Below are 27,892 nucleotides of genomic sequence, written 5' to 3'. Positions count from 1 at the left end.
CACGAGGCATTAGGCCTAAGCAGCAGATCAATGGTCTGCCACGCCATTCCTCACTTCCCTTCAGAGCCTTCTCCAGACTCTGTCCTCCTGCCACACTGGCAAGAAAATGCAATTTTAAAATCCCCTTGTTTATCCCATCTATTTTTCCTATGAGACGGCTGCTTGCTTATGTGGAAGGACAAGACTCAAGTATAGTTGGAAAGGGTATAAAGGCAATGAGGGGAAGAGATGGGACTGCTGGCAGATGGAGAAAGGTTTCTTGGGCACATAGCCTTTAACTGCAACTCCTCACCTTACCTCTGGTAAACACCAGATGCACTTCTTAAATTAACAGGTCTGGACCTTCATTAACACACTCGTTTATGTACAGCCTCCACCATCCTGGCTCTGCTGCAGTCAGTACAGGATGGTGCAAGGTGATGGGACTGGTACAAGGTGTCCAACAGCTCCACAGCACCCCCAGACCTCCCAGTTCAAGCCCAAGCTGGAGCAATCTCTGCCCACTGCAAAGCACTGATGAATACTGCACCATTCTGCTTCTCCAAACCTACCCACACGGGGAATATTCCCAAGCATGCAGGTTTCAGGATGCCCACTGTTCATCAGGTTATACAGTTAGTAGCCACTGGAAGTGACCAGTCATCCTCCTGCTTTGTTTTGGTGCTTTTCTTAAGAAATTGATCAAGTTTCTCCCACATAAGATGCAGTGGAACGAGATGGAAAGTGGGTACTGTCCCTGACATTTCTAAGCACAGCAGATGTACTTAACTGGCTCCCACTATTTATTTATTTACCTGTGTAGAGGAAAACTGCTTGTTACTGAAGAAACCCAAATGCTGGTAAGATGATGAGAGGTTTGCATGCTGGTTGATGGTCTCACTTTCCCTTATCCTGAATGAATACAAGTATCTATAACAAAATATTTCCCTTAGGGTACTGATGACTGAGGTATGTTTATTGCATTGAGTGAATTTATATATATAATCAGTACAATAAACATTATTAAATTGTCTGAGTAAAATCAAAGCATGAAACACACAGTCAGTGCTGAATTCTAATGATGCTGAATGCCCGTGATTGCATGGGGAAAGGATCTTAACAAGCCTTGATTTGAGCTTTGGCATCCGCCTCACAAATCACACGAAATGTTCTCTCTTTAATAGTGCTGAATATTGATAAATGTCTCTGCACGGCACAACAGGGAAGTTGGTCTCTATTGGCAATCTTTACCAAAGTGTGTTTTTTCCTTCTCTACACTCAAGGGTTTACCCTGAATGATTTAATTATAATTTTCCTTGTGTAAGACAAATTAAAGAGGAGAGTAGGAGTGTCATGCCAAAGCAGATTATTTATCTCCTTAACAGATTGCTGTGCACCAAACCCCAGAGCTGCTGCTGCTGCTACTTACAGAAACTGGGCGAAATGTGGGACAAAAGCATAGATGTAATATACATTTAAAGCCCAAATGAATGAAAGCATTAACCCATTATTTATAGCTGGAATTGTTTCATTCCCAGGGAAGCCTTACACATGGAGCATGCAGAAACCAAGCGCAGCACCATGAGGCCCAGGAGGGAGGGTGCCTCCTGCTTATGAATGTATTTTTGCTTTTTGAACGTCCTGGGTGACTCTGGCCATCCACCTGCCGTTTGCTTCTTTTGCTGTCAGAATTGCGCTATCACTGGGCCCCAAGCACAGCAGCCCCTCAGTGGGCAGTGTCACCAGAGCTGTGTCCCCGCAGCCTGTGCAGAACCCCAGCCTGGGCTGGCGGCACGGCGACGCGTGGGCACGCCAGGCAGCCAATGACTACTGCTCCTGCTATTTTAAACCCCTTGTTTATAACCAGAATGTGTTTTTATCCAAGACACAGAGCAGATCTGCTGCTTGCCTGCTGATTCTAACACAGGTGCCTCCTGTCTCGCAGGTCTGGAGCAGCCTTGCAACCTGAGCTGTGGGATCAGGAACCCCCTAAAACACAGCCTGAACTATCCCAATGACATGTGCCAGAGTTGACAGTGATGATAGTAACTCCCACATAACCAACTTGCCTCCTGCAGCCCACTCCTTCGCAAAAGCCCAAGAGAAAGGGGTTGAAAACAGCTTTACAGCACACCCTAAAAGTTAATGTTACCTGTATATGATTATTTATGGCTGCTGGGCAGTCGTTATGATGTGGCTGTGCTTAACTGTTAGGACACTTACAGATTTTACTATGTGTTTTTATTGTTGGTTAAATCTAAATAAATAGCTCTTGGTTGTATCAGACCAGAGCCAACAGCCAGTTGCACAGAAGGTGCAGGAATGAGGGGGAAAGCCACGAGTCAAAAACCTGCTCTGGCCAGCCCAGGCTGTGACTTCTGTGACAGAAGGTAAAAGGGCTGATACCTCCCTGGTGAGCCCTTCCCACAGCCCCATCTGACCGGAGCCTGGGCTAGGGACTGCCTCCAAAAGTCTCCTTTGATTTGTTGTGCTGAACCAGATGGGTACAAGAACACTCACGGATTTTCACTCTAAGTCCAGCAAACTCATGGTCCCACCAGACCCATGATTTTTCTCTAGTCTTAACCTTTGCAATCAAAAAATTACTAAACTCCTGCTTGTGCCTGTGCTCTCTCTTTTGCAAGCCCACTAAAATTTCACCTTCTGTGAGCTGTCAAACATATATGTGATGGCAGAGCACAGCAACTCTTCCCTCTCCGCTCACTCCCCGCCCTGAACTCCCCGCCTGTAGATAAATACCCTTTCAGAAAGGAAACCAGTGCACAATATCTCACCAAGAGGAGCTTCTGTGTCACATGAAATCCAGGCAGGCACCACGGTGCCTGATGAGAATGCAACAAAACCCTTAAGTGCATCAGGAGGCATTCTCCTGCCTGTAGTCTCCTGCTCTACTTATGGATAAACATGTAATCCAATCACTGCAGCAAATGGATGGTGTAAACCCTCCATGTACCAAAGAGAAGCAGGACAAAGCAAAGTCTGTGGCTCTCTTATTTGTATTCCTAAATATACCTATTTTGTATTTTGATATTTCAGAGAACTCAACAGATATGCAAGGAAAGTATAAGGCAAGCTTAATAACACAGCTATCGACTACTCCAGCACTGAGCATTTAGTCTTCTAAACTAAGACAATCTCAAACAATACCATGGCATGTTTATGCCTTCCTAATAAATCTGGAACTTCACTAATAAAAGCATGTGTATCACCTTGTCTGTAGATCCCAGCTGCCTCCAGGCCACAATTACAGGACTCAGACACATGGACTTCCAGGTCTGCTCAACAGTATACACAGAAAATTCTTACTTCAGAACAGATTCCTGTGTTTCTACTGGCTTTCAAACTGAACTGAATCTGTTTCCTGGTTTAGATTGCCATTAGCACACAGCACGTGCCTCTATTCAGTGAAAGAAGATCCATCTCACTGCATGGGTTTTTACTTTATATACTTGGTAAGAAAAACATAGATAAAAAATGTACTGGAAAGCCATAAACCCATCTTGTTCAGTTCTACATGCAGCAAAAAGGGAACTAATGTTTAATAAACATCAAATTGTTTTTAGTATCCCATGTAAGTCTTCAGGAGAAGCACATCCTTGGCATGCATTATAAACATATTCGCTGATGTTCCCCCACACATCCTTGCAATGGGTATATAAAGGATGCCTTACACACACAGCGCTTCTTCCAACAGTGGGTGTGCTCTCCTTTAAAATCTATCTATTCCCAGCAGCACTATTTTCTTAATATCAGAAAGATATAAGAGGTATTTATATAGCTTCCCTATCAATCTACTTTCAGACCACTAGAAATACAAACTCTATGGCTTAAAAATTCCATTATCCTCTTTCTAATGAATGAAAGGAGGATGGAAAGACAAAGCCATCAGTTTCCATAAAATCCAGCTTTCACTAGTGTCTGCTATACCACTTCTAGATGGGCAAAAGGACTCTCCTGAATGCAAAGGAGCACTGCCCTCCCCACTGCGCCCACTCCTTGAGACCCTTCCTCCTCCTCCTCCTCCTCCACCTCCAGCAGCGATGCCGAGGCTGCAGCCGGTGCTGGCACCCACGGCCCCGGTGCCTGGGCCTGTCTATCTCCCCAGAAGCAAAAGTTACATTGTTAGACACGCCTCAGTGAAATCTGGGGGTGTAAAGAAACAAACCCGCAATAAAGCATCCTCTGGAATAAAGCAGAGCCTGCGCCGAGAAGCATGTCAACAGACAACCCCTGATTTAAGCCATTTCTTTTAACAATGCAAGCTGAGCAAGTATAAATTAACTCACATTTTTAAAAGCCAAACAACACCAGTTAGCTAATTTTATCAGCACTTTAAAAAAAAAAAAAAGCAACTTTGTTTTAGAGAAACCTGGTGAACTCAAGCCTACCCTTTCTTGTGAAAGCAGGTAATACAGAGTAAAAAAAGGCAAACATCTTAGATGAGATGGGGCACTGCACTTTGGCAGAAAAATGGGGACTGTACTGACCAACAGATTTTCTTGCTCAGCTCCAGCCTGTAAACCCAAAGCAAATGAGTACCACCACCCGTGATGCAAAACTCAAAACACCCCCAGCTTCTTCACACTTCCCAATACGCTTATCCAATGCACTTCCAATTAGCTAATTGTGCCCACAGTGATCCAATTAACAAGCCATAAAGATCTGAACAAAAGGAGCATATTCTGCCCAGTGGAGACTCTATTCAACCACGCCAACATCAGACAGAGCAAGATGTGGAGGACAAAACTGAGGCCAAGGTGCTTGGCCACCGCTCCCAAGCGTTTCGCCATCACTCCGGGACGCTGCTCCGAGATGCTCAGGGTAGAAAACCCACAGGCACCTACCTCTCCCGTTTAGGAGTGTGGACTGATAGCTGTCCATTAGTTGAGGCGTGTGGGTTGATGATTAAGGAGGTCTTGGAGGGTGCGGAGGAGGAGACGCAGGTGGTGGACAGGTCCAGGCTGCTGTGGTTGTTGCTGGCTGCCTCCTCCGCTGTGTGCGAGCTTGTCACTTCCTTCCAGAGCTGCTGCAGTTCTGTTGGAATCATGCCTGAAACAAACAAATTGGATAATTAAATCAATTAACAGCTAATTCGGCCGTCTTCAAACAGTAATTAAATCAAAGAGTCAGTAAACAAAGCCTAGTGTTAGTTTTGCCTGTGTGTGTTTTTGCGTATGTATTTTTTTTTTTTTTAATAACTAAATGCTAATAGTGCACTGCACGACTCTGCTACGCTCTGGTGTGACACCTGCAATACTCAGGGAATGCAAAATCCGGGCTGCAGGGCAGGGGGATCCACACAACACCACACCCACACCAATTATGATGTTAAATATTATGATTTTTTGTAATTTTTAGACCAAAGGCCGATTTTCAGAGTCCTTACTTGAGCAAAAATAGCCCCCATGCCCACAGCAAGGGCTACTCTACGTTCAGCTAAGAAATTCAATTTCTTCCTTTTTCTAGTTTTTTTTGCCTTTTTTTTTAAGGAAAGTGACTACTTTCTAACCTGTTATTAAAAACAAGGAAGGTCTTAGGAAAAAAAATACTCAGCTTTATTATTATGACAACATGAACCACAACATGACTAATTTTGTGCTTAAGTTTTAAATGATGACAAATAGCTTTGTTATTAAATACAGTTTTTATTAATCACTTTTAGACGTAAATTATGAATTCATATTGTCTTCCTGAAATGCTTTTCAAATTTTAACAGTCAAATTGATTATACTATGATTATTTCATTAACACACCTATCTTTCTCATTAATTTTGGTTTCTCGAACTGCTCACTTAATTGATGGATGTGTCTACCGAAAAACTGTGTAACTTTCTATACAAGTAACACTATTATTACTGTCATTTCTTAGATTGATGTTAATGAGCCATTCAAAAGTAAAATGAAAACAGAAAATAAGCTTCAAGAAAAAATAATAATAAAAAATTGTATTTTTTAAAATGTGCCCAAGTGGACACTAGGGCTAGGAGACAACATTCAGTAACTGATGCAAGTGAAAACTGCAAACTCCAATGGGCCAAATGGAAGGTGAACCATGTGCTCACGCTGAGATCATGCTTTTGGATAAAGCTGATGTTTGTGACATGATCAAACAAGTCAAGTTTCTCTCTCTGCAGACTATTTCAGTGCTCTTTCAGAGAAGGCCATGGGAAAAAATTAGCAGTAGAGACACGTCACTCAAACATTCAGGGAAAAAATATTAATAATAATAATAATAGTCAGTGTCTGTGTGTTTTTAAAGAGGTTTCTCATCACTGTGCTTCCAGCTCATCGTTTGGGTGACTGTTCATTGTTTCACCATGTTGCAGCTCTGGAGCTATCCTAAGGAAACCTGCCATTTTCTGAGTGTACAGCAGCAGCTCACACAGGCATGTGCCTCACCCAACCTAAGGTATTGAAATAAAAAAAAAGGCAGTATGCATTATATTCATTTGAAACACGTAATAAAAAATGCCAAGGTCTAAATTTAATTTATTTTTGTCATTTAGAATACAATGGATAGATAATCATCTCAACGTGATCAGCCAAACATCTTTACTTTGCTAAACTGTTAAAGATTTTAATTATGCTAGCTTTGGAGAGCACTGGTCTAATGAGGCGATAGACTCCAGAGAATCTAAGTGGTTAAGAACTGTGAAATGAGTCTGATAGGATTTTTTTATATTCACCGTGGATCGTTTGCATATCAAAGAGGAGTAAATTATTGCACGACAGACCAATAACCTTCCCCGCCTTTCCCAGAGTAGCATTAACAAAAACAGTTGGTCTCCGGTAACGGTTCACTACAAAAAAAATGCTGAAATCCTTAAGTATCTGCAATTAATATATGTTATGGAAGAGGCTTCAATTTATACATTAAGTGATCAGATATTCTTAGGACACATCCGTTTCTCTAAAGCCACGTCATTTTCCTTTCATCAGCCCCAAATGCCAATTATATTTTGATGGATTTTGTCCCAAATGAGCATTTAGTTATTAGACATATTCAATTATTACTTGTCTCCTGGAATTAAACCTCTGAGCAAATTAAACAAAGAAAAAGGTCAGTACACAAGCCTGTGTCCTGTTTTGCTGTGTGGGGGCTATTATTTTCAAACACCTTGCAAAGTGACAGTGTGGGATGTATTTTTAGCTAACATGCTTGACAGGACTGTCTGCACACTAACAATTACCTGTGAGCAGGGCTGACCCTTACACACTGTTTACTCAGTTGAAACAATAGTGAATAGACTTGTCTGTTGATGATAACATATTGATATGAGACCGTATGAGCCGACACCTATTTTTATTTTCCAGAATAAGCAAATAGGGAAAGAATAACTGGCCTTTTTTCTTTTTTTTTTTTAATCTGGATTTCTGCAGGTTTTTAATTAGACACACACTACCATCCACCCTCCTCTCCCTGTTCTACTCCTTCCTCTCCTCCCAGTCACTTCTGGATCTACTACTGCTTTATCCCAAGGAAAAGCCTGAAAGTGTTACAGCCACTAAAACAGACATACACGGTAAATTTATGCCTTGAAAAGTCAAAGTGTTTGGTCTAACTTCCTATACAAGTGTAACTTCCATTAGTACTAACAACAACTATACCACAGATGGAAAGAAAAATAAAATATACCCAGTTGTGAGGGGGAAATGCTGGAGATAATACGGATTTTAGGCTGGGTGACATTAATTTAAAGAGGTAACTGTGATGTCATACATGTCTGCACACAACCCCTTGCCAAAATACTGATTACATCATCTGATTAATAAAATGAAATTAGAAAGAGCCTCTCTCCTCCTGCCCTAAATTTAGTTCCTTTAGAATAATTCTGGAGAGAATTCCTGACTAGCCTGTCAAACTGGGCAGCTGAAAGGTATGCTCATCACTCATCCAGCAAAATGGTTAAATAAAATAATAGAACAAATGGCAAAAGCAAGTCAAATAGATCCACGACCACTCGCAATAAATTATGTAATTTACCATTTAACAGTCTCATTTTAACAGCGAGAGCTAAATTTCAAGTCAGCTTCCCAGAACTGCGCTGCAATTATCATTGCTGCAACTTCCTATGGACCAGGAACGGGATTCAGACCTGAAACTGCCAAATCTACGGGAGCCATCAGGCACCCGGATGTCTCAGTCCTATTATTTTCACTCGCTGGTGATTTGAAGTGTGATTTGCAGTTTCATTTTGAAGATACTAAAGATCTCACACTCGCAGCTCAGAACACTGCTGAAATGGGGTTTATTTTAAAATTGCTGCTATGTACAGATGTAAAATCTAGATTATAGAAATGTCTAAATACTAACCAGCAAACATTACACAAATATAACATTAAAGGATGTGCTATTTTGTTTAAGACAATAGGAGAGCACTAAAAACTAAAATGAAACTAAAATACAGATTTAAACAATCTATTAGTTCTGAAAACATAACAAAAATATCATTTATGAAGTAGCATTCTCTCCTTGGAAACATTTATTACTATTACAGATACTTAAGAATAAAAGCAAAATGCTTTTAACCGAATTCACAGCTACATTTACTAGAGGGATGATTTTATTTCTTTTATACACACATTTATCAGTATTTGTCTCAGTCTTGCAAACTGTTCTGAAAACAAAAGGGCACGAGAGCTGTAATTTTTTCTTAAATAAGAAGTGTCCATTACCAATTATTTTAAACCATAGCCTTGGCTCTTCACCGCATTTTTCAGGACAACTAGTCCTCTTTATTATGAAAGAAAATGTAGACACAGGTTTAAAAAATGTATGTTGTGGGGACAGTTGACAGATTACTGCTCACGGAACTCAATTTCCCAACCCCAGGTATCACCGGCTCAAAGACAAACAGAGTTGCTCAACCTCTTTGTGTCCTTGTACCTCCATACCCAGGTGACCATGTTCAAGCAAGCAGAAAGTTGATTTAAACCTCATAATGACATCAGTTTTAAGCCATCGTCTCTCTGATAAAAAGGAATAAAATATCGTGCTGGAGTGCAACCTGCCTCAGGTCTCAAGTCCCTCTTTCCTGCCGGCTCCCGCCAGCCCCAACGCTCGCAGCTCATTTCCCTCGCACAACCAGCCCTCTCTGCTTATGTTTGTGTCTTCTCTGGCGTGCAAGTCAGCACCCCTTAGGTTTTAAATATGCTCCCGGGCGAGGACTAATAGTTACACCTCCCTGCTAACCATATCAATCAATGCCACGATGGCTGAATTACCTACTGGTGTCTCCGATGTGTTACCGCACAGATTACACTTCATGCATCACCACATTCATTTCTTTCACATTACACAGGAGCGTGTCTTGTCACTGCCCAATTGCCCTCCTTTGGACAGCTTAACTGATGGACTATACAATGAACCTTACTGAGCCAACTTAATAGTAGAGGAGCTGTGGGAAAAATTAGAAAGGTTGAAGCTTGAGTCCAGTGGGTGTGTGGAAACAGCCTGGGATGCTTCCAACAATAAATCTGAAGTGCAATTAATGCACGTTACAACATTTTGCAAGCTTAAATGGCATTTCATCTACGTGCCCTCTTCTCCCGGACTTGTTTCATGCCTTCTCCCCATCATTCTGCAGCGATGGTGACTGACCAGGTACTGCCCAAGGCCTGATCCTGCAGCTCCCAGCTGGCCACGACGTTCCCATGGATCAGCCCCCACCTCCTGCACAGCCCTGCTCTACAACAGACATCCGGCTTTGGGACGCTGGGAAGTTAAACTGAGACCTGGGGAGTCAGGGGTCAGGCCCCCAAAAGCTCGGCCTCACAAGACAGGAGTTAAGTGCTCAAATACCTTCCTGGGTCTGGCAAAAATAAGCCTAAATAAAGCATGTCAGCCACACAGCAAAGCAGGCTCCACTCCCCAGTTTGGCCTCTGTTTATCCATATAAGTTAATATTCACCAGCCACCTCACTCTCCCTTTTTTGCAGCTATGTACACAGAAAAAAAAAGGAGGGTAAAGAACAGAAGCAGTTTCATCTCGTCCCGTCCATTTAAGTGAACAGAGCTCAATGTAAATTCATGGTATGATTTAGAAACTAGGAACAGCTCTAAGGCTGCTTTCAAGATCCCAAATCATTCAATCTGGGCTGACTCAAGCTATAAAGGTGAATATTCAAATTTATTATGGGGCAAGGGAAGGAGAAGGCAGGATTATTCAGAAATACCAGCATCGTGGTTGATGCCACGGCACGCCTGAGCCACGCCAACTCCAAAGAGTCTGCTTTAACCACAGCAGTCAGAGCTCAAGAAAGCCTGTTAAAATGTCCCACGGCTTGCAGACAAACCCAGTTTAGAAAGTAAAATAATAAATTTAAGCCAAGAAAGATAAGAGAGAATAAAAACCCTAGGTTATAATCACTGTCAAAAGTATTGTGGATTTAAGTAGTGCTTTCAGTGTATCAATGCCTTAAAAAAATAAAATAAATTGGGATTTCAGTAAAGCAGTAACTTCTTGCAGAGTGCAGGACTAAATAAAGATGTAGGAGGATCTAACTGTCAATAACACCATTAGAATTAAGTGGAGTTAATCCCAATTTGCCTCAGTGTGGAGGGAGGAACAGAAGCAACAAGGCAGTGACACGAAGGCCGTGTGAGCAGCCATGGAGAGCAGCTGTGTCCCCTCTCCCTGGCAGCCACAGCCAAGGGCACTCAGAGCTCCACAGCCCATGGGTCAGAGCTGCTCTGTGCCAGCTCATCACCAGGCTGGGACCAGGAAGGCCCAAACTACACATCTGGGGAAGGAAAAGCTGCTCTCACACACCCTTAGCCATGAAGCCAGCACCAGGAATTTATAAAGACTCCTCCTGTGAAGGATTCCAAGCCCAGATGAGTACAACCAGCAGCTCTGAGTCTGCCAGACTGGCTACAGCTGTGCAAACTGCATGTGAACCCCAAGCCCTCTACACCCCGCCAGTCAGAGCAGCCCAGGATTGCAGCACCGCCCTTCTCAAAATCTATCTTTATAATGCCCACCCCGCCCGTCAGCATCTTTCTGTGCTTATTATGTTATGAGCCTGTGAGCTCTTGCTCTCTCTCTCCCCCCACGTGACAACTCCGTGTGAGTGTGCACACATGCTCTGGCTCTGGCACCCAAACCCCTCACCTACCTTGTGCAAGGGGTTGCAAAGGCAGAGTAGGCTGCCCGGGCTGGATCGTCAGCAGCCCCTGACGCTGCAGAGACAGGAGGTGCTGCTGCTGCAACTGCTGCATCTGTAAGAGCTGCTGCTGAAAGGCCAACTGCTGCGTGGCCACTTGCTGCTGCTGGGGCTGGAAAAGAAAAGAAAAGAAAAGAAAAGAAAAAAAAAAAAAAAAAAAGCACACTTGTTAATGCAAGAGCAAAGCAGAGGATTTACAGGACTCCTTGTCTCAACTTGCTTCAACTTCTGACAGCAGTCACTGGGTATCAAGGCCGAGCCAGCGAGCCCACCATCCCTGGAAAAGACCCCAAGGTATATTTAGGTGCTGGAGCTAACACAGGGCTGCAGATTCCCATCTCCAGTGGCTAACTTTCATCCAACCTAAATCCCTGCTGCCATCCCAATTCCAAATGCATACAGCATTTCTTGCTCCACGTGTTCATATTTTACCCCACAAGTGGCTGTGTTTCAGTGGTAGGTAAAGCAAATTCTGCTGAAAATCCTGGGTAATTCTTCCAAGGCAAAGAACATGAGGCTCACACCCCAAGATCACATCACACTTAGATATAACAAGAAACCCTGTACTGTGCTCTGTTTGCTCATTCAAGGGCTGTCTCAACTATTGAGGCAATTCGACTAGCTTAATTTATGGTACTTTATACTTACTCTCTCTTCTTCATCCATCAAGCCCCACAATACTTTCTGTTACGCTGGAATTATTCTGTGCTGTATTTAAGGCTGCTACTTCTGCACTTTGAAATTTTTAATTATTCTCACTAGAAAGAAGATGGAGTTGCTTTACTCCACAGGGATGTGAACCTTGAACCTTCGAGGTGTAAAAGAACATGTTGCTTTTCTCACTACTGTACCCGGAGAAGCTTTTAACTACTCTGTTTATCACTTCTGACATAAATAAATGAGAAAAAATCAGACCTTTGAAGAAGAAAAACTTCATCTAATATTGTTAATTAGCCATGACAAACGATGAAATAACATTGTAAATCTTTCATAGAAACAGCCACTAGATTTTAATTACACACATTCATAATTTAGCAAACAACATCTTACTTGAATGTGAGTGTTTAATATGTACAGTACTCGAGGCTTCAGAGTCCTTAATTTTGTTCAGTTAAGGAAGCCTCTAGGTTTTGCTTCCATGCTCATCTTGTATTTTATTTGCTTTGTTCTTTAAAAACCATGAAAGGCTTTGCATTTTGATAAATATCTTTTTATTTATTGTACAATGACAGGAGGAAAACTTTTGTTGTGTAAAACATCAATACATCATGCCAGTGTTAACAGTTCCTTGTGCTAGCCAAAAAAAATTAATGTAGATTTCCTTAGTAATTATCTGAGTGATAGAAAGATAATACAGTGCAGTAGTACAATAAATAGAAGGAAATTATCTAATATCCCTAATCTGCTAGGAATCATATCAAGGTGGAGGTCTTATACACATTATGGCTAACAATTATGGAAAGAAAATTAACTCTTACCAAACTGCACACTTTCACAAACAAACCCCAGCCAGATCCTGAGCTTTCTTATGGCCTTCCTCGACACCAAGCCAGAGGATCACTGGCCCCATTCCCTACTGGTGTTACACAGGGAAAAAGTCTCACCAGAGCTGCTGCAGCAGGACTGACAGACACCGTCAGTTTGACCCCCACCTTCTCATACCAGCATGCCCCATCAATCCTAATACTGCAACCAGCTTTATACCCACAACTCTGAGTCAGTCATTCTATTCATCTTATTTATAAGCTCAATTTATCTTATTTCCAAAGAAAACATAGGACTTCAGGAACACATTTAAACAAATAGGTGTTTGGATATTCTGGAACTCTGAGAGTTTACATTTCTTTGCAACAGCTTGCTCAGACACATCCATTTGTTGCAACTATTTGCAACAGCACCATATGCATGCAGGCCCCAGTAACAGTTGTATTAAGAGCTAAAGCAATGTTTGCCTCCATAAATATAAATTTAAAATATATCTATACTTAATATATAGATATTAAGATATGTGTATTATTAGTACTAGGTGTAGTAAGCTGTGTTTTACCTATCTGTCATTTGAGTGCAAAGTTAGCACATGGGGTTTTTTAAAAAATCCCTTTATATCAATTGACTGATGCCCATTTGGTTGTCTTCTCAGCTATCCTAAGAAAAGCTCTTGAACACACTCTACTTTGGAAAGCCAGGATATAAAAGTATACAAGGCCCATTGTCCAAGAAAGAATTTAAAAGCAAGACACGTTGCCAAACTGCGCTCCCCACCCAGTTACCAAACACAGGATACAAGGCAGTTTGTTTACTTCTCACAATTGAATGCATACAAAAAAGGTCTCGGTGCAGTCCTGTTGTCAGGTCAGTAGTCAGTGTTAAAATGCTGAAATATCCTGATAAAACTTGCATTTTTGATCCCCTCCCTAAAGCTTCTGTCAAAGGTCTGTTTTCCTTTCTTAGGTTACTCCCTACTGCCTAACATAAACTGTCACAGTGCCAGAGGACAAACGGCCCTGCTCGGGAAACAGCGCGCTCCGTCCAGCGCCGCAGCTCCACGCAGGACCCTGCACACCCCCCTGGCTCTGGGGAGCCCCGGCTTTTCCAGGGGAGAGCAGTCAGACGGAACAGGCTGAGATCCCCCCCAGCACCTCTGCCCCTTGCTGTGGGGCACTGCTCACCCTCTGCTACGCCACACAACCCTCATAAACCCCCAGGAACCTTACTGGGATCCGTCTGTTGCTCTGCTCGGGGGTCGGATCCCTTTCACCAGCGGGGCTGGGGAGGTTGGTTTGTTGTGTTTTCCTTCTTTCACAACAGTACAATAGGACAAGGCACTCACCAAATGACTTGGGGGATGCCGTACATGAATACACTTGTTCCATCTGTCAAGGTACACGCTCAGCCCTCGTTAGCACGGCAGCCGCTGGCCCCCACCACGGCACTGCCCGTCAGTTTTCAGTGGCAGAGGGAGGGGAAGAAATAAAATAGTACAAGACCACCTTTTCCATGCTAATTTAGCAAGAATAACCTCCTTAAGCTGGGCTGAACAAACCTGTGGGGTGAAATGTATTGTTGAAATGGACCTCCACTAAAACCATCAGCAAAAATACTCCCGCCCAAATCCCCAGAATAAGCTGAAGAGACTTAGGTCCTTGTTCTCTTTCCAGCTACAGTGTTAAAATGCTCTTCTTGAAACAGGAAGGAGTCCTTTCTTATTGTTGCTTTCGCTACTGTAATATCAGAAGTGTGACCACAGTAAATCAGTGTGTTAGATATTGAAATGCCATCACATTGTCTAACTTCCCTTCTTGTCTTTTTTAACACAAGGTATTTTTTTCTTTAAGCTCCAAGCCCTCATCTTTGTGTCTGAGATGCTCTCCTGTCTGACAACAGCAATTTAGAAGAGTTAACTTTTATCGTTCATTCTGCTGTGTAACTTTCCCCTTCAAATTTCTTTATCTGCCCTCTGAGCTCATCTGAACTTTCATGTTCTCCCAGCATGCAGGCTTGCATTCAAAACTATGTCTAATAGACCAAATAAGAGGTTAATAAGAAGTGGCAACAGAAAGAAAAAATACAATCCCTGGTAACTGATAAGAATGACAGTGGCAGCCCTTTATTGTTTGTCTTCAAATATAGAGTTAAAGATCTTTAAAAAACTAAATTTTGACGCCTTTGAAAAGAAAGAAGCACAAAATAACAACAGGGGGTTATTGCCTGCCAGCCACAGGGGAGAAGCTCCATAATTCTTATTCTCCCTTTTGAAGGCTGTTAGAAATCTGATTCAAAAAAGCAACAGCAGAAGGAGAAAGCCTCTTGAGGCTATCGCCATTTCCTGTGATCATGCATAATGCGTTTCAAAAGTGGGTTTTTACCAATTCTGTTGATCAATTGCACCTCCTTCATATTCCCTCTTTTTTCTGCTGTGTTTACATCTGATGTGACTCAATGACAAGCGCTGTCTGAGACTGTGAAACAGACCTGTCATGTTGATTTATGGGCGCATCAAACCACGACTTGTCCAAACTGAAGCTCGCAGTTCATTAATTAGAGAGTTGTGACTTTGAAGTCAGCTTTCAGACTGTGGTTTTTAACATTTGGCTTAATTTATATGCTCTTGAATGTGGATCTCTAAGGAAAAAACTGAAATTCCCTTCTTGTCTTTGAACTTCTTTTGACCGCACAATAATCATTTCTTTGTCCAGAGTGATGCCTGCATCCCAGAGTCATTAACGCGCATTGAACTGCCACTGATGAGTAAGCCCTACTGAATTAGAAAAACAGCCAGCAAAACAAAGCTGAGAGCATTCTGCACAGTGATATCTCACAATTACATGCCTTCCCTCCCTGTGCCATTTCCATTTTAATTACTGTTAGTCCTTTAGATTTACATTTTAGACACTTTTTAATCTGTTCCCTTTTTATTATAGTGGCGCCCGTAAGCGCGCTATGGTTAAGGTTGTGTCAGCGTTTCCATTATAAACCCCCCTGTTTTCAGGGGTTTATAACTCAGCTGGAAAAATTCACTCTGGGTTGAAACTTGGCACAGGTGGCACGATTTGCCGAAATTTCAAGGGGGCTGAGGAGCAGAAATGGGTGCGTGCCTCGAGCAACACCCCCTGTCAGGTGACACAGGCGCTACCGCTATCACCGGACATCACCCAGTGTCTCACGCCAAGAGGCAGCTTTCTAGGATCTACCTAAGCCAGCACTGATGTCAGATTAAACAGGAAAGTCTCAAACTCCTCGAGGAGTGGACTCAGCACCTTGAAAAAAATTGCAGAAAAATTATATTTAAGCACACCAAACCCAGCAAAGGATGTGACAGGTATTTTGGAAGGGAAGCGTACCTGAAGGACAGGCAGAAACTACCCTGGCCTGTCCCCTCCAGTTATGGACCATGGTAGCATCAGAGCAAGGCCTCCGGCCATTTCTTCTCCTTGTCACACTGACACTGCTCCAGCGTGGTCCTTCCTGCTCAGCCCATGCTGCGAGCAATGTGCAACCAGAATCTCTCTGGCTGGAAAGCGCAAGCCCAAACTCAACACCTCTCGGCATTTTGCCTCGTTTAGAGAGGACAGCAATGATCTGGGCCTGCAGCTTTGCCCCCTCCCCTCTCCACCATAACTAACGCCCCAAAGCACTCTCCCAAGATACAAGTCTAGATGCCTGCTCCAGGACTCATACTCAACAGCAAGGCCTGGTCCCCTGCTATAAAATATGTGGCAGCGAGCAAATGGAAAGCACAGGAAAACACAGGCGAAAACAGGACAATAAATCTGAAAGCTGAGGCCCGATAGAGTCAGTTCAGTTGTGTAATCATTTTTAAGATGAATGACAGTTTAATAGCCACTAGACAGTCCCCAGGGATCTGTGGTTTGAAAGTAAAATGGGTATTGTCTGTACCTCTTTAGGCTGTTTTCCAGCATGTTGTTGCTGTAAAAGTTGAAGCTGCAACTGTTCCTGTTGTTTCTTATAAAACTCTTGAAGCTGCTGCTACAAAGAAAAGGAAAGATGGTAAGTAACAAAGTGGAGAGCCAATTCAGTGTCCCTTTTGGTGTAACACACAAACTGTGATTTGAAAAATAGCATCCTTTTATCTGTAATGGTCTGACCTTTAGTTTGAAACTCAACAATAAATTCAGTGCACACTGACTATTCTTGGCATTATCGTTTGAAAAGTAATCTCCAAAATGAACTGATGAAAAACATACCATTTTCTACACAAACTAATTAAAATAAGGCAAGGAATGACCTTTGATTGTAACAACAAAGCCGAAATGCCCTTGCTGAGAGAGTCTGGCGAATCTCTGTTGTGAAACACACATGCTTTCTAAATGATAGGGTTTGACTGTATTAAGTGTTGTTCAATACATGCATAGACATCCTGGGAAATACTCTCCTCCTCCCGCTCCCCAGATGTGCTCTGCGCAGGCAGCGCTCCGGCACGGGCAGGAGGGAGCCTGGGAGCCAGGAAGGAGCAGGCAGGGTTGGGCTGGGTGGATGCTGACACCCACCCGGGGTCCGTGAGACCCCGCTATGTCAAACCCTGTGATAACAGAACCTCAGGGCTTGTTGGTGGCCAGCTTCCAGCTGAGAAAAGGACCATGGGCTGCGAGAAGCACTGACACACAGCCCAGCGTATGCTGGCTGAAATCAAACAGGCTTGCAAACCCCTCCACTTCTATTTCCACCGTTTCCACAGCCCTTTATGGTTCCAGATGGAAATAATGAGGTCTAAATTGGGAAGTATGGCCCTTCTACCTTGTTTATTCCAATTAGTCAGGGCACACCAAGCCTGCAGGGGGATACAGGCAAAAGCAACAGGGACATCTGCCGAAGTCCTGACACTTAAATATGCATCTGTATTATTTAGCTGATCTTGGAAACACTCCTAGCACTGCTCCCTGGATTTGTTTCCAGTAGCTATTTCTAGAATTAAAAACAAAAGAGCAGTCAGTTCAGCTCACAGCATGGCTGCTCCAAGGTTCAGACCTGAGATGTGGGCAGCTTCTTTCCCCAAGAGTGTTCCAGGAGGTGAAGCCTCCAGCATCCATAGGGGCCACCCGAGCAGCTGTTAAGGAAACAATTACCTGTTGAAGCATGAGTGCCTGCTGCTGTTGGAGCAGGACTTGGAGTTGCTGGGGAGTTAGCACTTGTTGCTGGAGAATCTGCTGCATTTGCTGGGGAGTGATCACTTGAGGTGTCATCATAGCCACCGACACTGGAACCTGAAGGCCAAGAGAAGAGAAAGAGGGTCAGAGCACATCACCACAGAGCACATCCCCATGCCAGGGGAGCCCGTGCCTGGCATCGAGGGGGCCAAAGGTTAGAGTCCTTACAGCCCACCCTGGCCGGTACAGAGGTACTACTGACCACACCTTCCCGGTGACTAAATTCCCCTTTTGCAAAACACTATTGGATGGAGAGCCTCTAAATCAAGTAATATGGTAAAGATTGGTTTATTTTTGCAAGAAATCATCAGCTCAGTCCTTTCTGTCTCAGAAAGCCCTTGCCTTCTGTAGAGAAATCCAACAGCCAAATATCCCGCACTGATGGGATCTAGACCCTATTACGACAGGTTTTTCAGAAATTGAAGGAAGGCTCAGTGATGTGAATAACAGCACTAGACTCCTATGCAATTTTTACAGAAAGGCCCTACCACGATGTCTTTACCATTCCATATTCACCCAGCATACAGATGTCTTCAATTCTTTCATATTATGTGAGATACCATTAAAAGCCGCTTTCCATGACATTTCAGTGACAAACAGCTACAGTGATGAACTTGATAGCATTTCATATTTGCAACTGTTAACACGTTTCTGCACGGGCATCTTTGCAAGGAACCTGTACACTGTATCTGAAAGGATGATGTCTTGTTCAGATAAAACACTGACATTAAAATGACAGGCTGTCTTGGCCAAGGTTACACAAATTGTATTCAAGCGGATACCTAATGACAATGCTATGAATTCTGCAAGCTTTCTAGAATGTAATTTAGCTATTCAAAATAATCACTGCACTTGTGTTTAATTTGCAGACTACATGAGAACCATTTTGTCAGTCCCAGTAATGCAAGAAGACTATTTCCCTAGAAACCCACCCCTTTACCCCCCACCCCAAAAAAGGGAAAAAAAAAGGAGGAAAAAAAAACCAACAGAGGAAAAGACAAAACCCATATGAGTTTTAATATTAATATTGAAGCACCTTACTTTTCTATAGTTTCAAATGAAATTCATGACAGCACAAAACTAAAACCAGTAAAGGATATACTTCACTAAAAAAGATCTCCTGTCATCTCATGTATTACAATAAAAGGTAATAATATGTTTAGCACTTTTTCTGTGCACCACTTTTTAAAAAAATCAGCAGACAATAGCTGATCAGAAGATAAAGGAGTTTAAAAAAAAATCCTCCAGCGTAGTAGTAAGCAAGAGAGAAATCCAGTATTAATTTTATGTAACATAATGTCTTAATACGCAGTTTATCTTGACTTTTTCACATGATTTGTCCTGTCATTTGCATAGCAAGCTCTCATTCCTAATTTCACAGTCATTATGCACTGATGTCCTGATTTCTCAGCATCACTAATCTTGATGAACTAAAAATGGTTCCTGAAGGTCAGAGGCATGTACAGTGCACATCTCCCCGTGTTGTTGTGTACATGTCGTGTGCCAGGGCCAGACACTGCCTCCAAAACATTTGCCTGAGCAAAGGCTCACACACCTCTTGACATCCCATTAATGCCGACATGGCGAGGTCCTCTGAGAATTCCCTGTGGCACAGCACGTTCCCACATCGCTGATGGGGTCCAGGCCGGTGTGAACACTGGCAAAGGGAGATTTAATTGCAGGACAAATGCCAGAACCACCAAAAGCAGTGGCTATTCTCCCACAGTCGGCACCGCGTCCCCATGCCTATGGAAAAGCCACCACCTTGCCAGGCAGGACCAGCTCTGAGGACACTGAGTCATCAGGATGGGTAATCCCATTAATTCAGAATATCTTAATCCGTAGTCTTTAAAAACTTTTCTGGGAGCAGGAAATTATTTAATTAAATCCTGCTGTCACTATCTTCGCCCCGAAACGTGACTCACCATTATTCTCATCCCCAGAGAAGTTTACTTTACCCTGGGGTTTGTACTACCTCTCATTGAAGTTGGACCAAGCAAACAGAAGAGGAAGCATGTTTAAGTATGTTTTCTGTGCCCTTCTTGGAAGATAGACAAGACAAATATTCTTCAGTCAGATTTATGACGACAAGCGGGGATACAGACAGGAATAGGGTGGGGTGCTGTAAACCCTACACATTGGTGATTAATCCAAAGGGCCGCATTCTGCCGTCAGCTGGGCAGGGACAACTTCCATTCACTTCCATGGCCTTTCTACACGTTTATCTTGGGACAGATCTGGCGATTAGGCCCTATCTTTGAAAACTGGCCATGTACCTTCCAGTAACAAATCTCTCAGCTGCACACTCCTTGCTAGAACAGCAGCACTTAAGTAGAAAGAAAAAAAAATGATGTATGTGCTGCACACAGAGTACAAGTACACAGGGTGCAAGTTTGTGTTGGTCCCTTCGACTTCATTTTACCATCTGAAACCACATTTTCACACCACACCTGCGCTTCTAAAGAAGGTGCTGCCTTCCATTTATAAACACAGCTAACAGCCGCATTTAGCCAAGGCCTGTACTTTAGTTTATCACGAAAGCAGCTTACGGAAACCTCGCACAAACGAATTCAAATGAACCAGAAACTATCGTGTTAAAAATTACAACACACATGCCGGACGAGCGTGGGCACACACATCGGTCTGAGGGACTTTAAATAGTTAAGAATGATGGCCTATATATCCACTCTCTTAACTCCCAACATCCAACTTTTCCATGTAGCTAGTCCCTGGTAGTACTAGGAATCAAAGGGCATGCAGCACCAGCAATAGGCTATTATAGCCCACACTTTATTACCCATTACTACCGAGGTCATTAGCGGTAAGAGTGATTGTACCGGTCTTAACCTATTGATCATTGTAACTACTATCATTTAATCCCGTGTTGAATGTCTGGAAAGCTGCTAAAGGCACACAAGAGAGAGTGCTTTAGTGATGAGAAATATAGCCAAAGCTTGGAAATTACACTTTGATTCATAAAATCTAGCCAGTGGTTTAAATCAATAGTATTTAAAACAGTCATGTAAGTTCTTAACTACAGCTCTCTAATATTTATGGGTCCCTTTTTGAGTGTATTCAGTCAAAACTAAACTTTATTTTAGATACTGTGCAATATACTTTACATTATGTTAGATAAAAAATATTTATTTCTGATATTTTGTCTGATAGTAAGTGAAACCTAAACCAAGAGCTATAAATTCATTTTAGATTTCTATCTCTCAGATGTCAACTTAAATGTGTTGCCAAAAAAAATTACAAACCAACTTTAAAAATGACTTAACTGTTTAAGTACATGAAAATGAGTGTGTTTTATGAGTTAACAATGAATCACAGAAGGCAGTTTATGAAGAAGTAAAATAATTCTGTCTTACTGCCTTCAGGGAGTTGAAGTTCAAATTAAACTACTGGCAGATATATTTAAAGAATGCTAAGTTAGCATGCAGAGAAGAAATCAATCTTTTTTTTTTTTTCCAGGTTGTTTATTTCTATTTTGCACTTGAAACATGATTGTTGTTATTGATATGATTAATGAACTACTTTTGGTATTGTTGACTGATAACAATAGGGTGTGGTAGATACCCAGCTGCATGTAAACCTGGCAGCAAAGGTAAAAATACAGCTGCAATTTGGCTTTGGGAGCTGTGCTAGTATGGACCTGCTGACATGCTAATACCATCAACGGCAAAAAATGTCTTTAATACTCACAATTGTCTTCGCTCACTGCTTCTCCCAGGGTTTTGCCTCTGCTCCTCCACATCCCCAAAGCCCTCCCGGCCCCGCAGTCCCCTCTGAGACCCTCCCATTTCAAGCCCTACAAACGCTCTGTTTTCACAAACTTGGGCCACAAACTTGGGCCAAGCTCCCCTTTAACTTCCCTGTGAAATTACAGCAGGGATGCATTTGTCACTCCTCCACACAACCCAGACAAGGGTCACGGGGATGAAAATGATTTAGTCCTATTTAATCATCTCCATTCCCTCATTTTCAGTGATATTAATATAATTAAATACTAGCTAAATAATTTCAAGTAGTTTAATCTTGTATGAAGAGGGGGAAAAAAAAAAAAAAGCCATTTTCACACCCTGTGCCTCCGATGCTAGATACAGCTGTGGTCCTGCTAACTGTTAGCAGGCATGCATGGAAGATGGGGAGGATTTCCTTAATTCATAAAGAATAACTCTGCCAGAAAATCCTTTTCTCCTGCGATCTATGTTTGAACTTGATTTCAGTAAGCCCTCATACCAGGCACCTTGGATTTCCAAACAGCAATTCTTCGGTTAAAGATTTTGTGATAAAAGTTACACGGAGCAAAACAGCTGAACACAGAAAAGAACAAGTCGCTGAGGAACAGTTAAAAATACTGAACTACAATAAAAATAGCTATGGCCAGGCAAAACCAAACAATGAACTTGAGCTGTCCTGTTAGCGAGCTATTATAGGCAATATATTTAAAATAAAAAAAAAATTTCAGCCGAAACAATGCAAAACAGGAGAAGATAAAGCACTGACACCCTGGCAAGCAGAGAGGCACGATGCCACAAGCCAGAGCAGAGCCCAGCAAAATAAAAAGTGCTGAAGGCAGGCAGGACCTGCTTCCATCCTGACACTAAAACATTTCCGACATAGTATTTCATCCTCCAAAATCGAAACACAAAACCACGGCTGTCGGAATTATTCACGCAGGAACTGCAGTGCTGGTTCATTATGCGAAATGGAATCTCACTCTTAAGACTTAGTTCTTTTGCCGTAATACAGCACAGCGCATTAAGACAGGTAATGTTTATTATATTAATGTAAAATCAGCTAAGTAGTCTGTCATTAGCATAACTGTGCTCTCTGTAACAATACAACTCCCTATTAAAAGGGTGGGGGGGGAACCTCCTTAAAATTAAATTAGCATTTTATTATTATAATTTTGTTTATTGTATTTTATCAGGAGAGAAGATCTCCTTCTGACCCACAGAAAGCAGACCGATGGGCTATGCTGACATTCCCTGGCATGTCAGGATGTCTGTCGTCTTCTGTATTCTCTTCTAGCTGAGGAAAAACGGGAATATTTTTGTATTTGTTTACAGAATGAAACATCTGATCTTATCTTCCACTTCTCATGCATACCAGGTTTCTCACTAAGTGCCAGGATAATTGTTTCTGCTATAATAAATACTCATTTAATTTGCATAAAAATATAAAGTTTACATAAATTAAATCCTTTCTACATCTAACATTTGTCAAATAGAGACTAAACCAGAACATACACACACATTCAAATACCCCTTTAATAAGATGAGTGAGATTTTAAGCTCGAGATTACCATCATCATTTTTCACATTTTAAAAAGTTACCATTTTTATTTCCGTTTCTAGCATGAAAGGAAAAATTATATAACCTGCTCTACATGGTTCCAAACAGTGGTGATTTTATAAAGAGTCAGTTTAAAACTAAAAAAAAAAAAAAAAAAAAAAAAAAAAAAAAAAAGGAAAAAAACCCTGCATTTTTTTCCAGAGTTTAGGAAAGGAAATGTTAGATCAACATATTCTGCCAAAAAAGCCTCAAATAAACCAAAAGCAATCCTGCTTAGAAACATCCAAAATACCCCTAAAGCCCTTGAAAACCCCTTGAAACCCTCTCTCCCAAACACCCTTAATATATTGAGAATGATCATGGTGTCAGACTCCTTACATTTGTGTATTAATTCATACATACATTATGGAGAGCTTAATTAAATAATAAAAGCCCGTGATTGAACCAGCAACATTTAATATGCCCAGAATTTCATGTGAGTGAAAGGGAAGTGTTATACAGAGGGGCTTTTTTTTTTTTTTTCTTATGGCAGATTTTAAAGAACTGCAACTCCCAACAGATTTCTAGGAAGGATGAGCCCTCTCTACATCCCTGGCTATTTTCTCCTGCAAGAATCAAATCCACAGCTGCCTGCTCTTCAAACTCAGGGCATTTGAGATGACGTACATTGTCGTGGCCAGTTGAAAAAAAAAAAAATCAGTGATTCTCTAAAAAAAAAATCCACCCGGTTAAATCATGCTGTTTATTTCCCACACAAACCAGAGTTCTGCTTAAACACTCAGGCTGGCTTTGCCACTCTGGTTCCAAGTGACGCCTTTATAACAGTTGTAAACTTTATTTGCTTAAAAATGTGCAGGTTTTCACACCTATGGCAGACACCTACAGCTGAACATCACAGCTAAGCACAACGGTGCAAATTAGATTATAATGAGAAAACATCAGTTGCTTCTTTGACAATTTTGCCATTCACTGATTTACTTCTAATGAAGACGCACTCCAACCAGCCAGCTCGCCGTGTTAAAGGTCAAAGCACGTTCAAAAAAATGCCTCACAAAATCAAGGCAAATGGGAAACCCGTAAAGAAACCTTCTCATAAAGTGCTGTGGCAATTAGAGTAATTGTGCAAAAAGCCGTCTTCAGTAAAAAGTAAAAGAAATTAAGCTGCCACTACTGTAACAGGTTAGATGAAAATCAAAATTTAATGTATTCTCCCTTGTGTCATCTTGTTTTGTCAAGACATCAAATAGAATTGGAAAGTACAAAATAACAAGCCCTTGAGAAATCACAGAAGCCGACCTTTTTGATGTTGTTGGTTTACCTTGTTCTCAGTTATTTGAACAATGATGTTTCAGATTTAAGGGCAAGATAAAGCTTAAAAATTAAAACCCGTTGTCAGTTTGGGGAGGAGGGGGTGTTGTCCCTCCCAAATAACAGAGCATCTTACCTAATCAATGAAGGCAAATCCGTCCAAAACTAGTGCACAGAACAATTAGCAATTCCACTTATTTGTTCATTATTCAGTCTGGATTCTCTAACATTCATTCAACTTCAATACAGACTACAGATCCTCCTGCTAGTGCAGGAAACAGTGCTGGAAATGTTAAAAAGAAAAAAAGAAAAAAATAGGAGAAAAAAAGGCTGGGGCAGAGATATTTGCCAGTGTTGCTTCTCTCCCAGTCTCTACACAGCCACTTTAATCTGCAGATGAGTATATGGTGGATTTTTTTTTCCTTTCCTTGTAACTGGAAAGCGAAGCTGAACATGTAAGCACCTTATAAAAACAAAAAAGGACAGGACATTTTAACTGAACTACAGCAAAGTAGTTTCCAGTAATGCAGTTCTGCTTTCAATAAAACAAACAAACTGCTTAAAACCAGCCAAGTCTTTCACCAAACAATAACAAATTTGGCTTATGGTGTCAGGACTTTCCCACAATCTAGTTTTGCAGGTGTTGATAAAACTACCCCTGCTACCGCTTTTCCCTAGCAAAGAGGGGAGAAAAACAACACCAGTAAGTTATCCTGCTACTGGGAAAGCTTTACAGAAAGTAAATCCAAGTGCTGTGTCCTCCCAGCTCAGGTTTGCCTACAGCAGCTCTGGAAAGACTAAGAAATACAGAGCAGGAAAGCACAGGAGCCTCTGAAACTCCTTAAACTTTTGAATGCAAAAATCCTTCTCCCCTTACCTTTCTTCAGCTGCAGGAGCATGTAATCACAGACACAGAAACCAGGGCATTTTGCACTGAAATAACCATTTCAGCATTTTAGGAACAACTTCATTCTCAAGCAACAACAGCGCTTGAGTGCTGTCAGGTTAAAATGGTGCATAAGATATCGCTCTGACTGCTCTATCTCGCTTTCAATGCTTAAAAATCCATTTTATCCTTCTCCACACAACTGTTGCAACCCTTTTCTTCCTTGCATACAACTAAAACCAACTTGACTCGCGCAGACATCAGAGCCCACCGTCCATCAATGCAATCATCCATCTGTGACCCATTACAACCCAGGGGTGACGTGCCACGACTCTGCTGTGAGGTCTGATCGCGATTCACACCCCAGCACAAATTTCAGTGTGAGGTTAAGAGTGACACTTCTAAAACCTGTGCAGGGCTCATCCAGTTCTAGAAGAACGTGAGGCACCCACACCTTCCCCTGAGCACTGAGGTCCCTGCAAAGCCAGCGCAGGGATTTCATTTCTTCCCTGTCAATCCCATTGTATTTATGACTTCTCTTTAGTTCAGCTGAGTGACTGGTCAGAGCATGTCTCAGAGCTTCTTTTTCTTTTTTAAAGCAAGAATAACACTGCTTAGAAAAGGGAGGGCACAATGGCACAGCACAGTAAAGTGAATGTTAAACAAGACAGAAAAAAAAACAAACCAACTGTAGCAAACAAAAAAAATTTCAAAGCAGCCCTTCCTATCATAAGCTTTCTGATGATTTATGGTTTACCAACTCAGCAAGGTTACGCAACACTGCATGCCTTTAGATGCATTATTTGAGTCAGTTGAGATTTAATTAAGATCACAGCCTCCAAAATCCCTGTCAAATGAGAATTCACGGAAGACAATACACTATATATCCTCATGCAGATAGTCTCCATTCCATGCTCTGGAATAACATAAGTTAATCCTCGTTTCTATGGTGGCAGACAAAAGTTCACTAATTTTGTTTTCTTTTGACACTTGTGTTGTTTTCTGTTTTATGTCATGAGATCATTCCCTTTTGAGAGGGGAGGGGAGCTGATATAGGGGGAGAGGAGGGAGAGCAATATGTCTGAATATGGCAGCAGATGTATTTTGACATTCTCACAGTTCTGCTGTGATGTCATCAAGTTTTCATATAATTAACCCCTGCCAGTAAGAGCATCCTTTCATGACATCTGTCCATTGGGAAGAGGGGGAAGGACTCAGGAAAAAAAGCACAAAAAGTGCCTTGGTCTTGCTCTCACACTAAAACCAAAATCAAACAAAATTAAATTAAGGCTATGGAGCAGCATTTACATCTTCCTTCTGTATCAGTGACTGGCTTTTCCCAATTGATTATCTGCCCCAACTACCTCCTCACCTCCGAGGTGCCCTGAAACCACATGCCACGGATGCCCAGCTCATTCCCAGCACCTTCTCCTCCCGACAGTCCTGGTGCAGGAGAACCCCTTCACTCTATAATCCAGTTCCTCTATTTGCTAAACATCAACACATTAAATAAAACAGTATTTCTTAAAGAGAAAATGCTAGAACTTAACCTCATTCCACTGTATTCCTATTTGCATTATCTTAGTATCTGCTTGCTTATCTCATGGTTTAGAAATGACAGGTGCTAGCGGTCTTTTGTTTGACAGGCCACTACACAAATAACTGTCTTGCCTGAAAGGGCTAATGCACTACTAATGAACAATAAATCAACTTTGATTATAAAGTGTCAGACCAATCAGTTTGCAGTTCAGCTCTATCACAGTCTAGGCCAAGGCAGCTACTCTGTTTAGGCAGGACTCGGGTTTCATCTCTGCAGCCTTATCAATGAAATTTTTTGGACGTAGCCACAGGAGATCACTGAAAGCCCTCTGACAGCAGATTTTCCGCTGGCTGCGAGGAGAGGACAGAGCCTGCTTTTAGAGACTTCCTAGACTGCTACTACAGTAAATATACAATCAACAAAAGCCATTTCTTTACCAGACAGAAGCACACTCTAATGACATATGCACATGTACACATGTGTTGTAGCCGTGACTTTTTGGAGCAAACAGAAATGCCTTTTAACTTGGTGTAAAAGATGTGCGAGATGCCTGAAAGCTCTGCACATTAAACACACTTATGAGGGGTTCGAGCTGGTAAATACTAATTTACCAGGCAGGGTGCTTACAGCTCCAGGGGGAGAGGGAGGCAAAGAGACTCCTGTCCTACTACCAGCTACTGCACATGCACAAGGCATTCCAGGATTGGGCCCAGGAGCATCAGGCATGAAAATCAGCTGTGATCCAAATAAAAAGAAAAAAAAAAGATTTTAACATTTCAGTTTATTTATAAAAAGGCAAACTAGCATGCGCAAGTCACTTTTTATTAGAAATAAACTTCAGCGATTTATTGTAGTTCACAACTCAACACTCACGGCTAGAATAAATCCAACCGTTTGGTTTTCATAAACAGATCTTGGTCGCCCTGCATGATTCACATTTCCTGCCACCAAACTTGTTTTTATTTAAAAATATGAAATGGTAGCGTGTCAAACGCCAGCACACGCACCGAGACGACTGTGTCGTGT

At 41.9% G+C, this 27,892-nt stretch overlaps 1 protein-coding gene across 19 annotated transcripts in view; it reads right to left on the bottom strand.

Annotated features, from left to right (window-relative positions):
• Positions 1–27,892, bottom strand: part of FOXP1 (forkhead box P1) — a 383,544-nt gene that overhangs the window by 58,595 nt on the left and 297,057 nt on the right. For 15 of the 19 annotated variants that reach the window (XM_032121320.1, XM_032121318.1, XM_032121319.1 and 12 more), the window contains 4 exons: positions 17,751–17,888; positions 16,564–16,653; positions 11,119–11,278; positions 4,845–5,049 (listed from right to left, as the gene is read on the bottom strand). In XM_032121320.1, coding sequence (XP_031977211.1) covers positions 4,845–5,049; positions 11,119–11,278; positions 16,564–16,653; positions 17,751–17,888 — 593 coding nt within the window. The remainder of the gene's footprint in view (positions 1–4,844; positions 5,050–11,118; positions 11,279–16,563; positions 16,654–17,750; positions 17,889–27,892) is intronic. The other 4 variants (XM_032121326.1, XM_032121336.1, XM_032121337.1 and 1 more) reach the window with 1 other exon arrangement.

Source organism: Corvus moneduloides, chromosome 11 (assembly GCF_009650955.1).
Source record: "Corvus moneduloides isolate bCorMon1 chromosome 11, bCorMon1.pri, whole genome shotgun sequence".
NCBI lineage: Eukaryota > Metazoa > Chordata > Aves > Passeriformes > Corvidae > Corvus > Corvus moneduloides.
The sequence above is the reverse complement of the archived record's forward strand: the minus strand, read 5'-3'. Positions and strand labels throughout refer to the sequence as shown.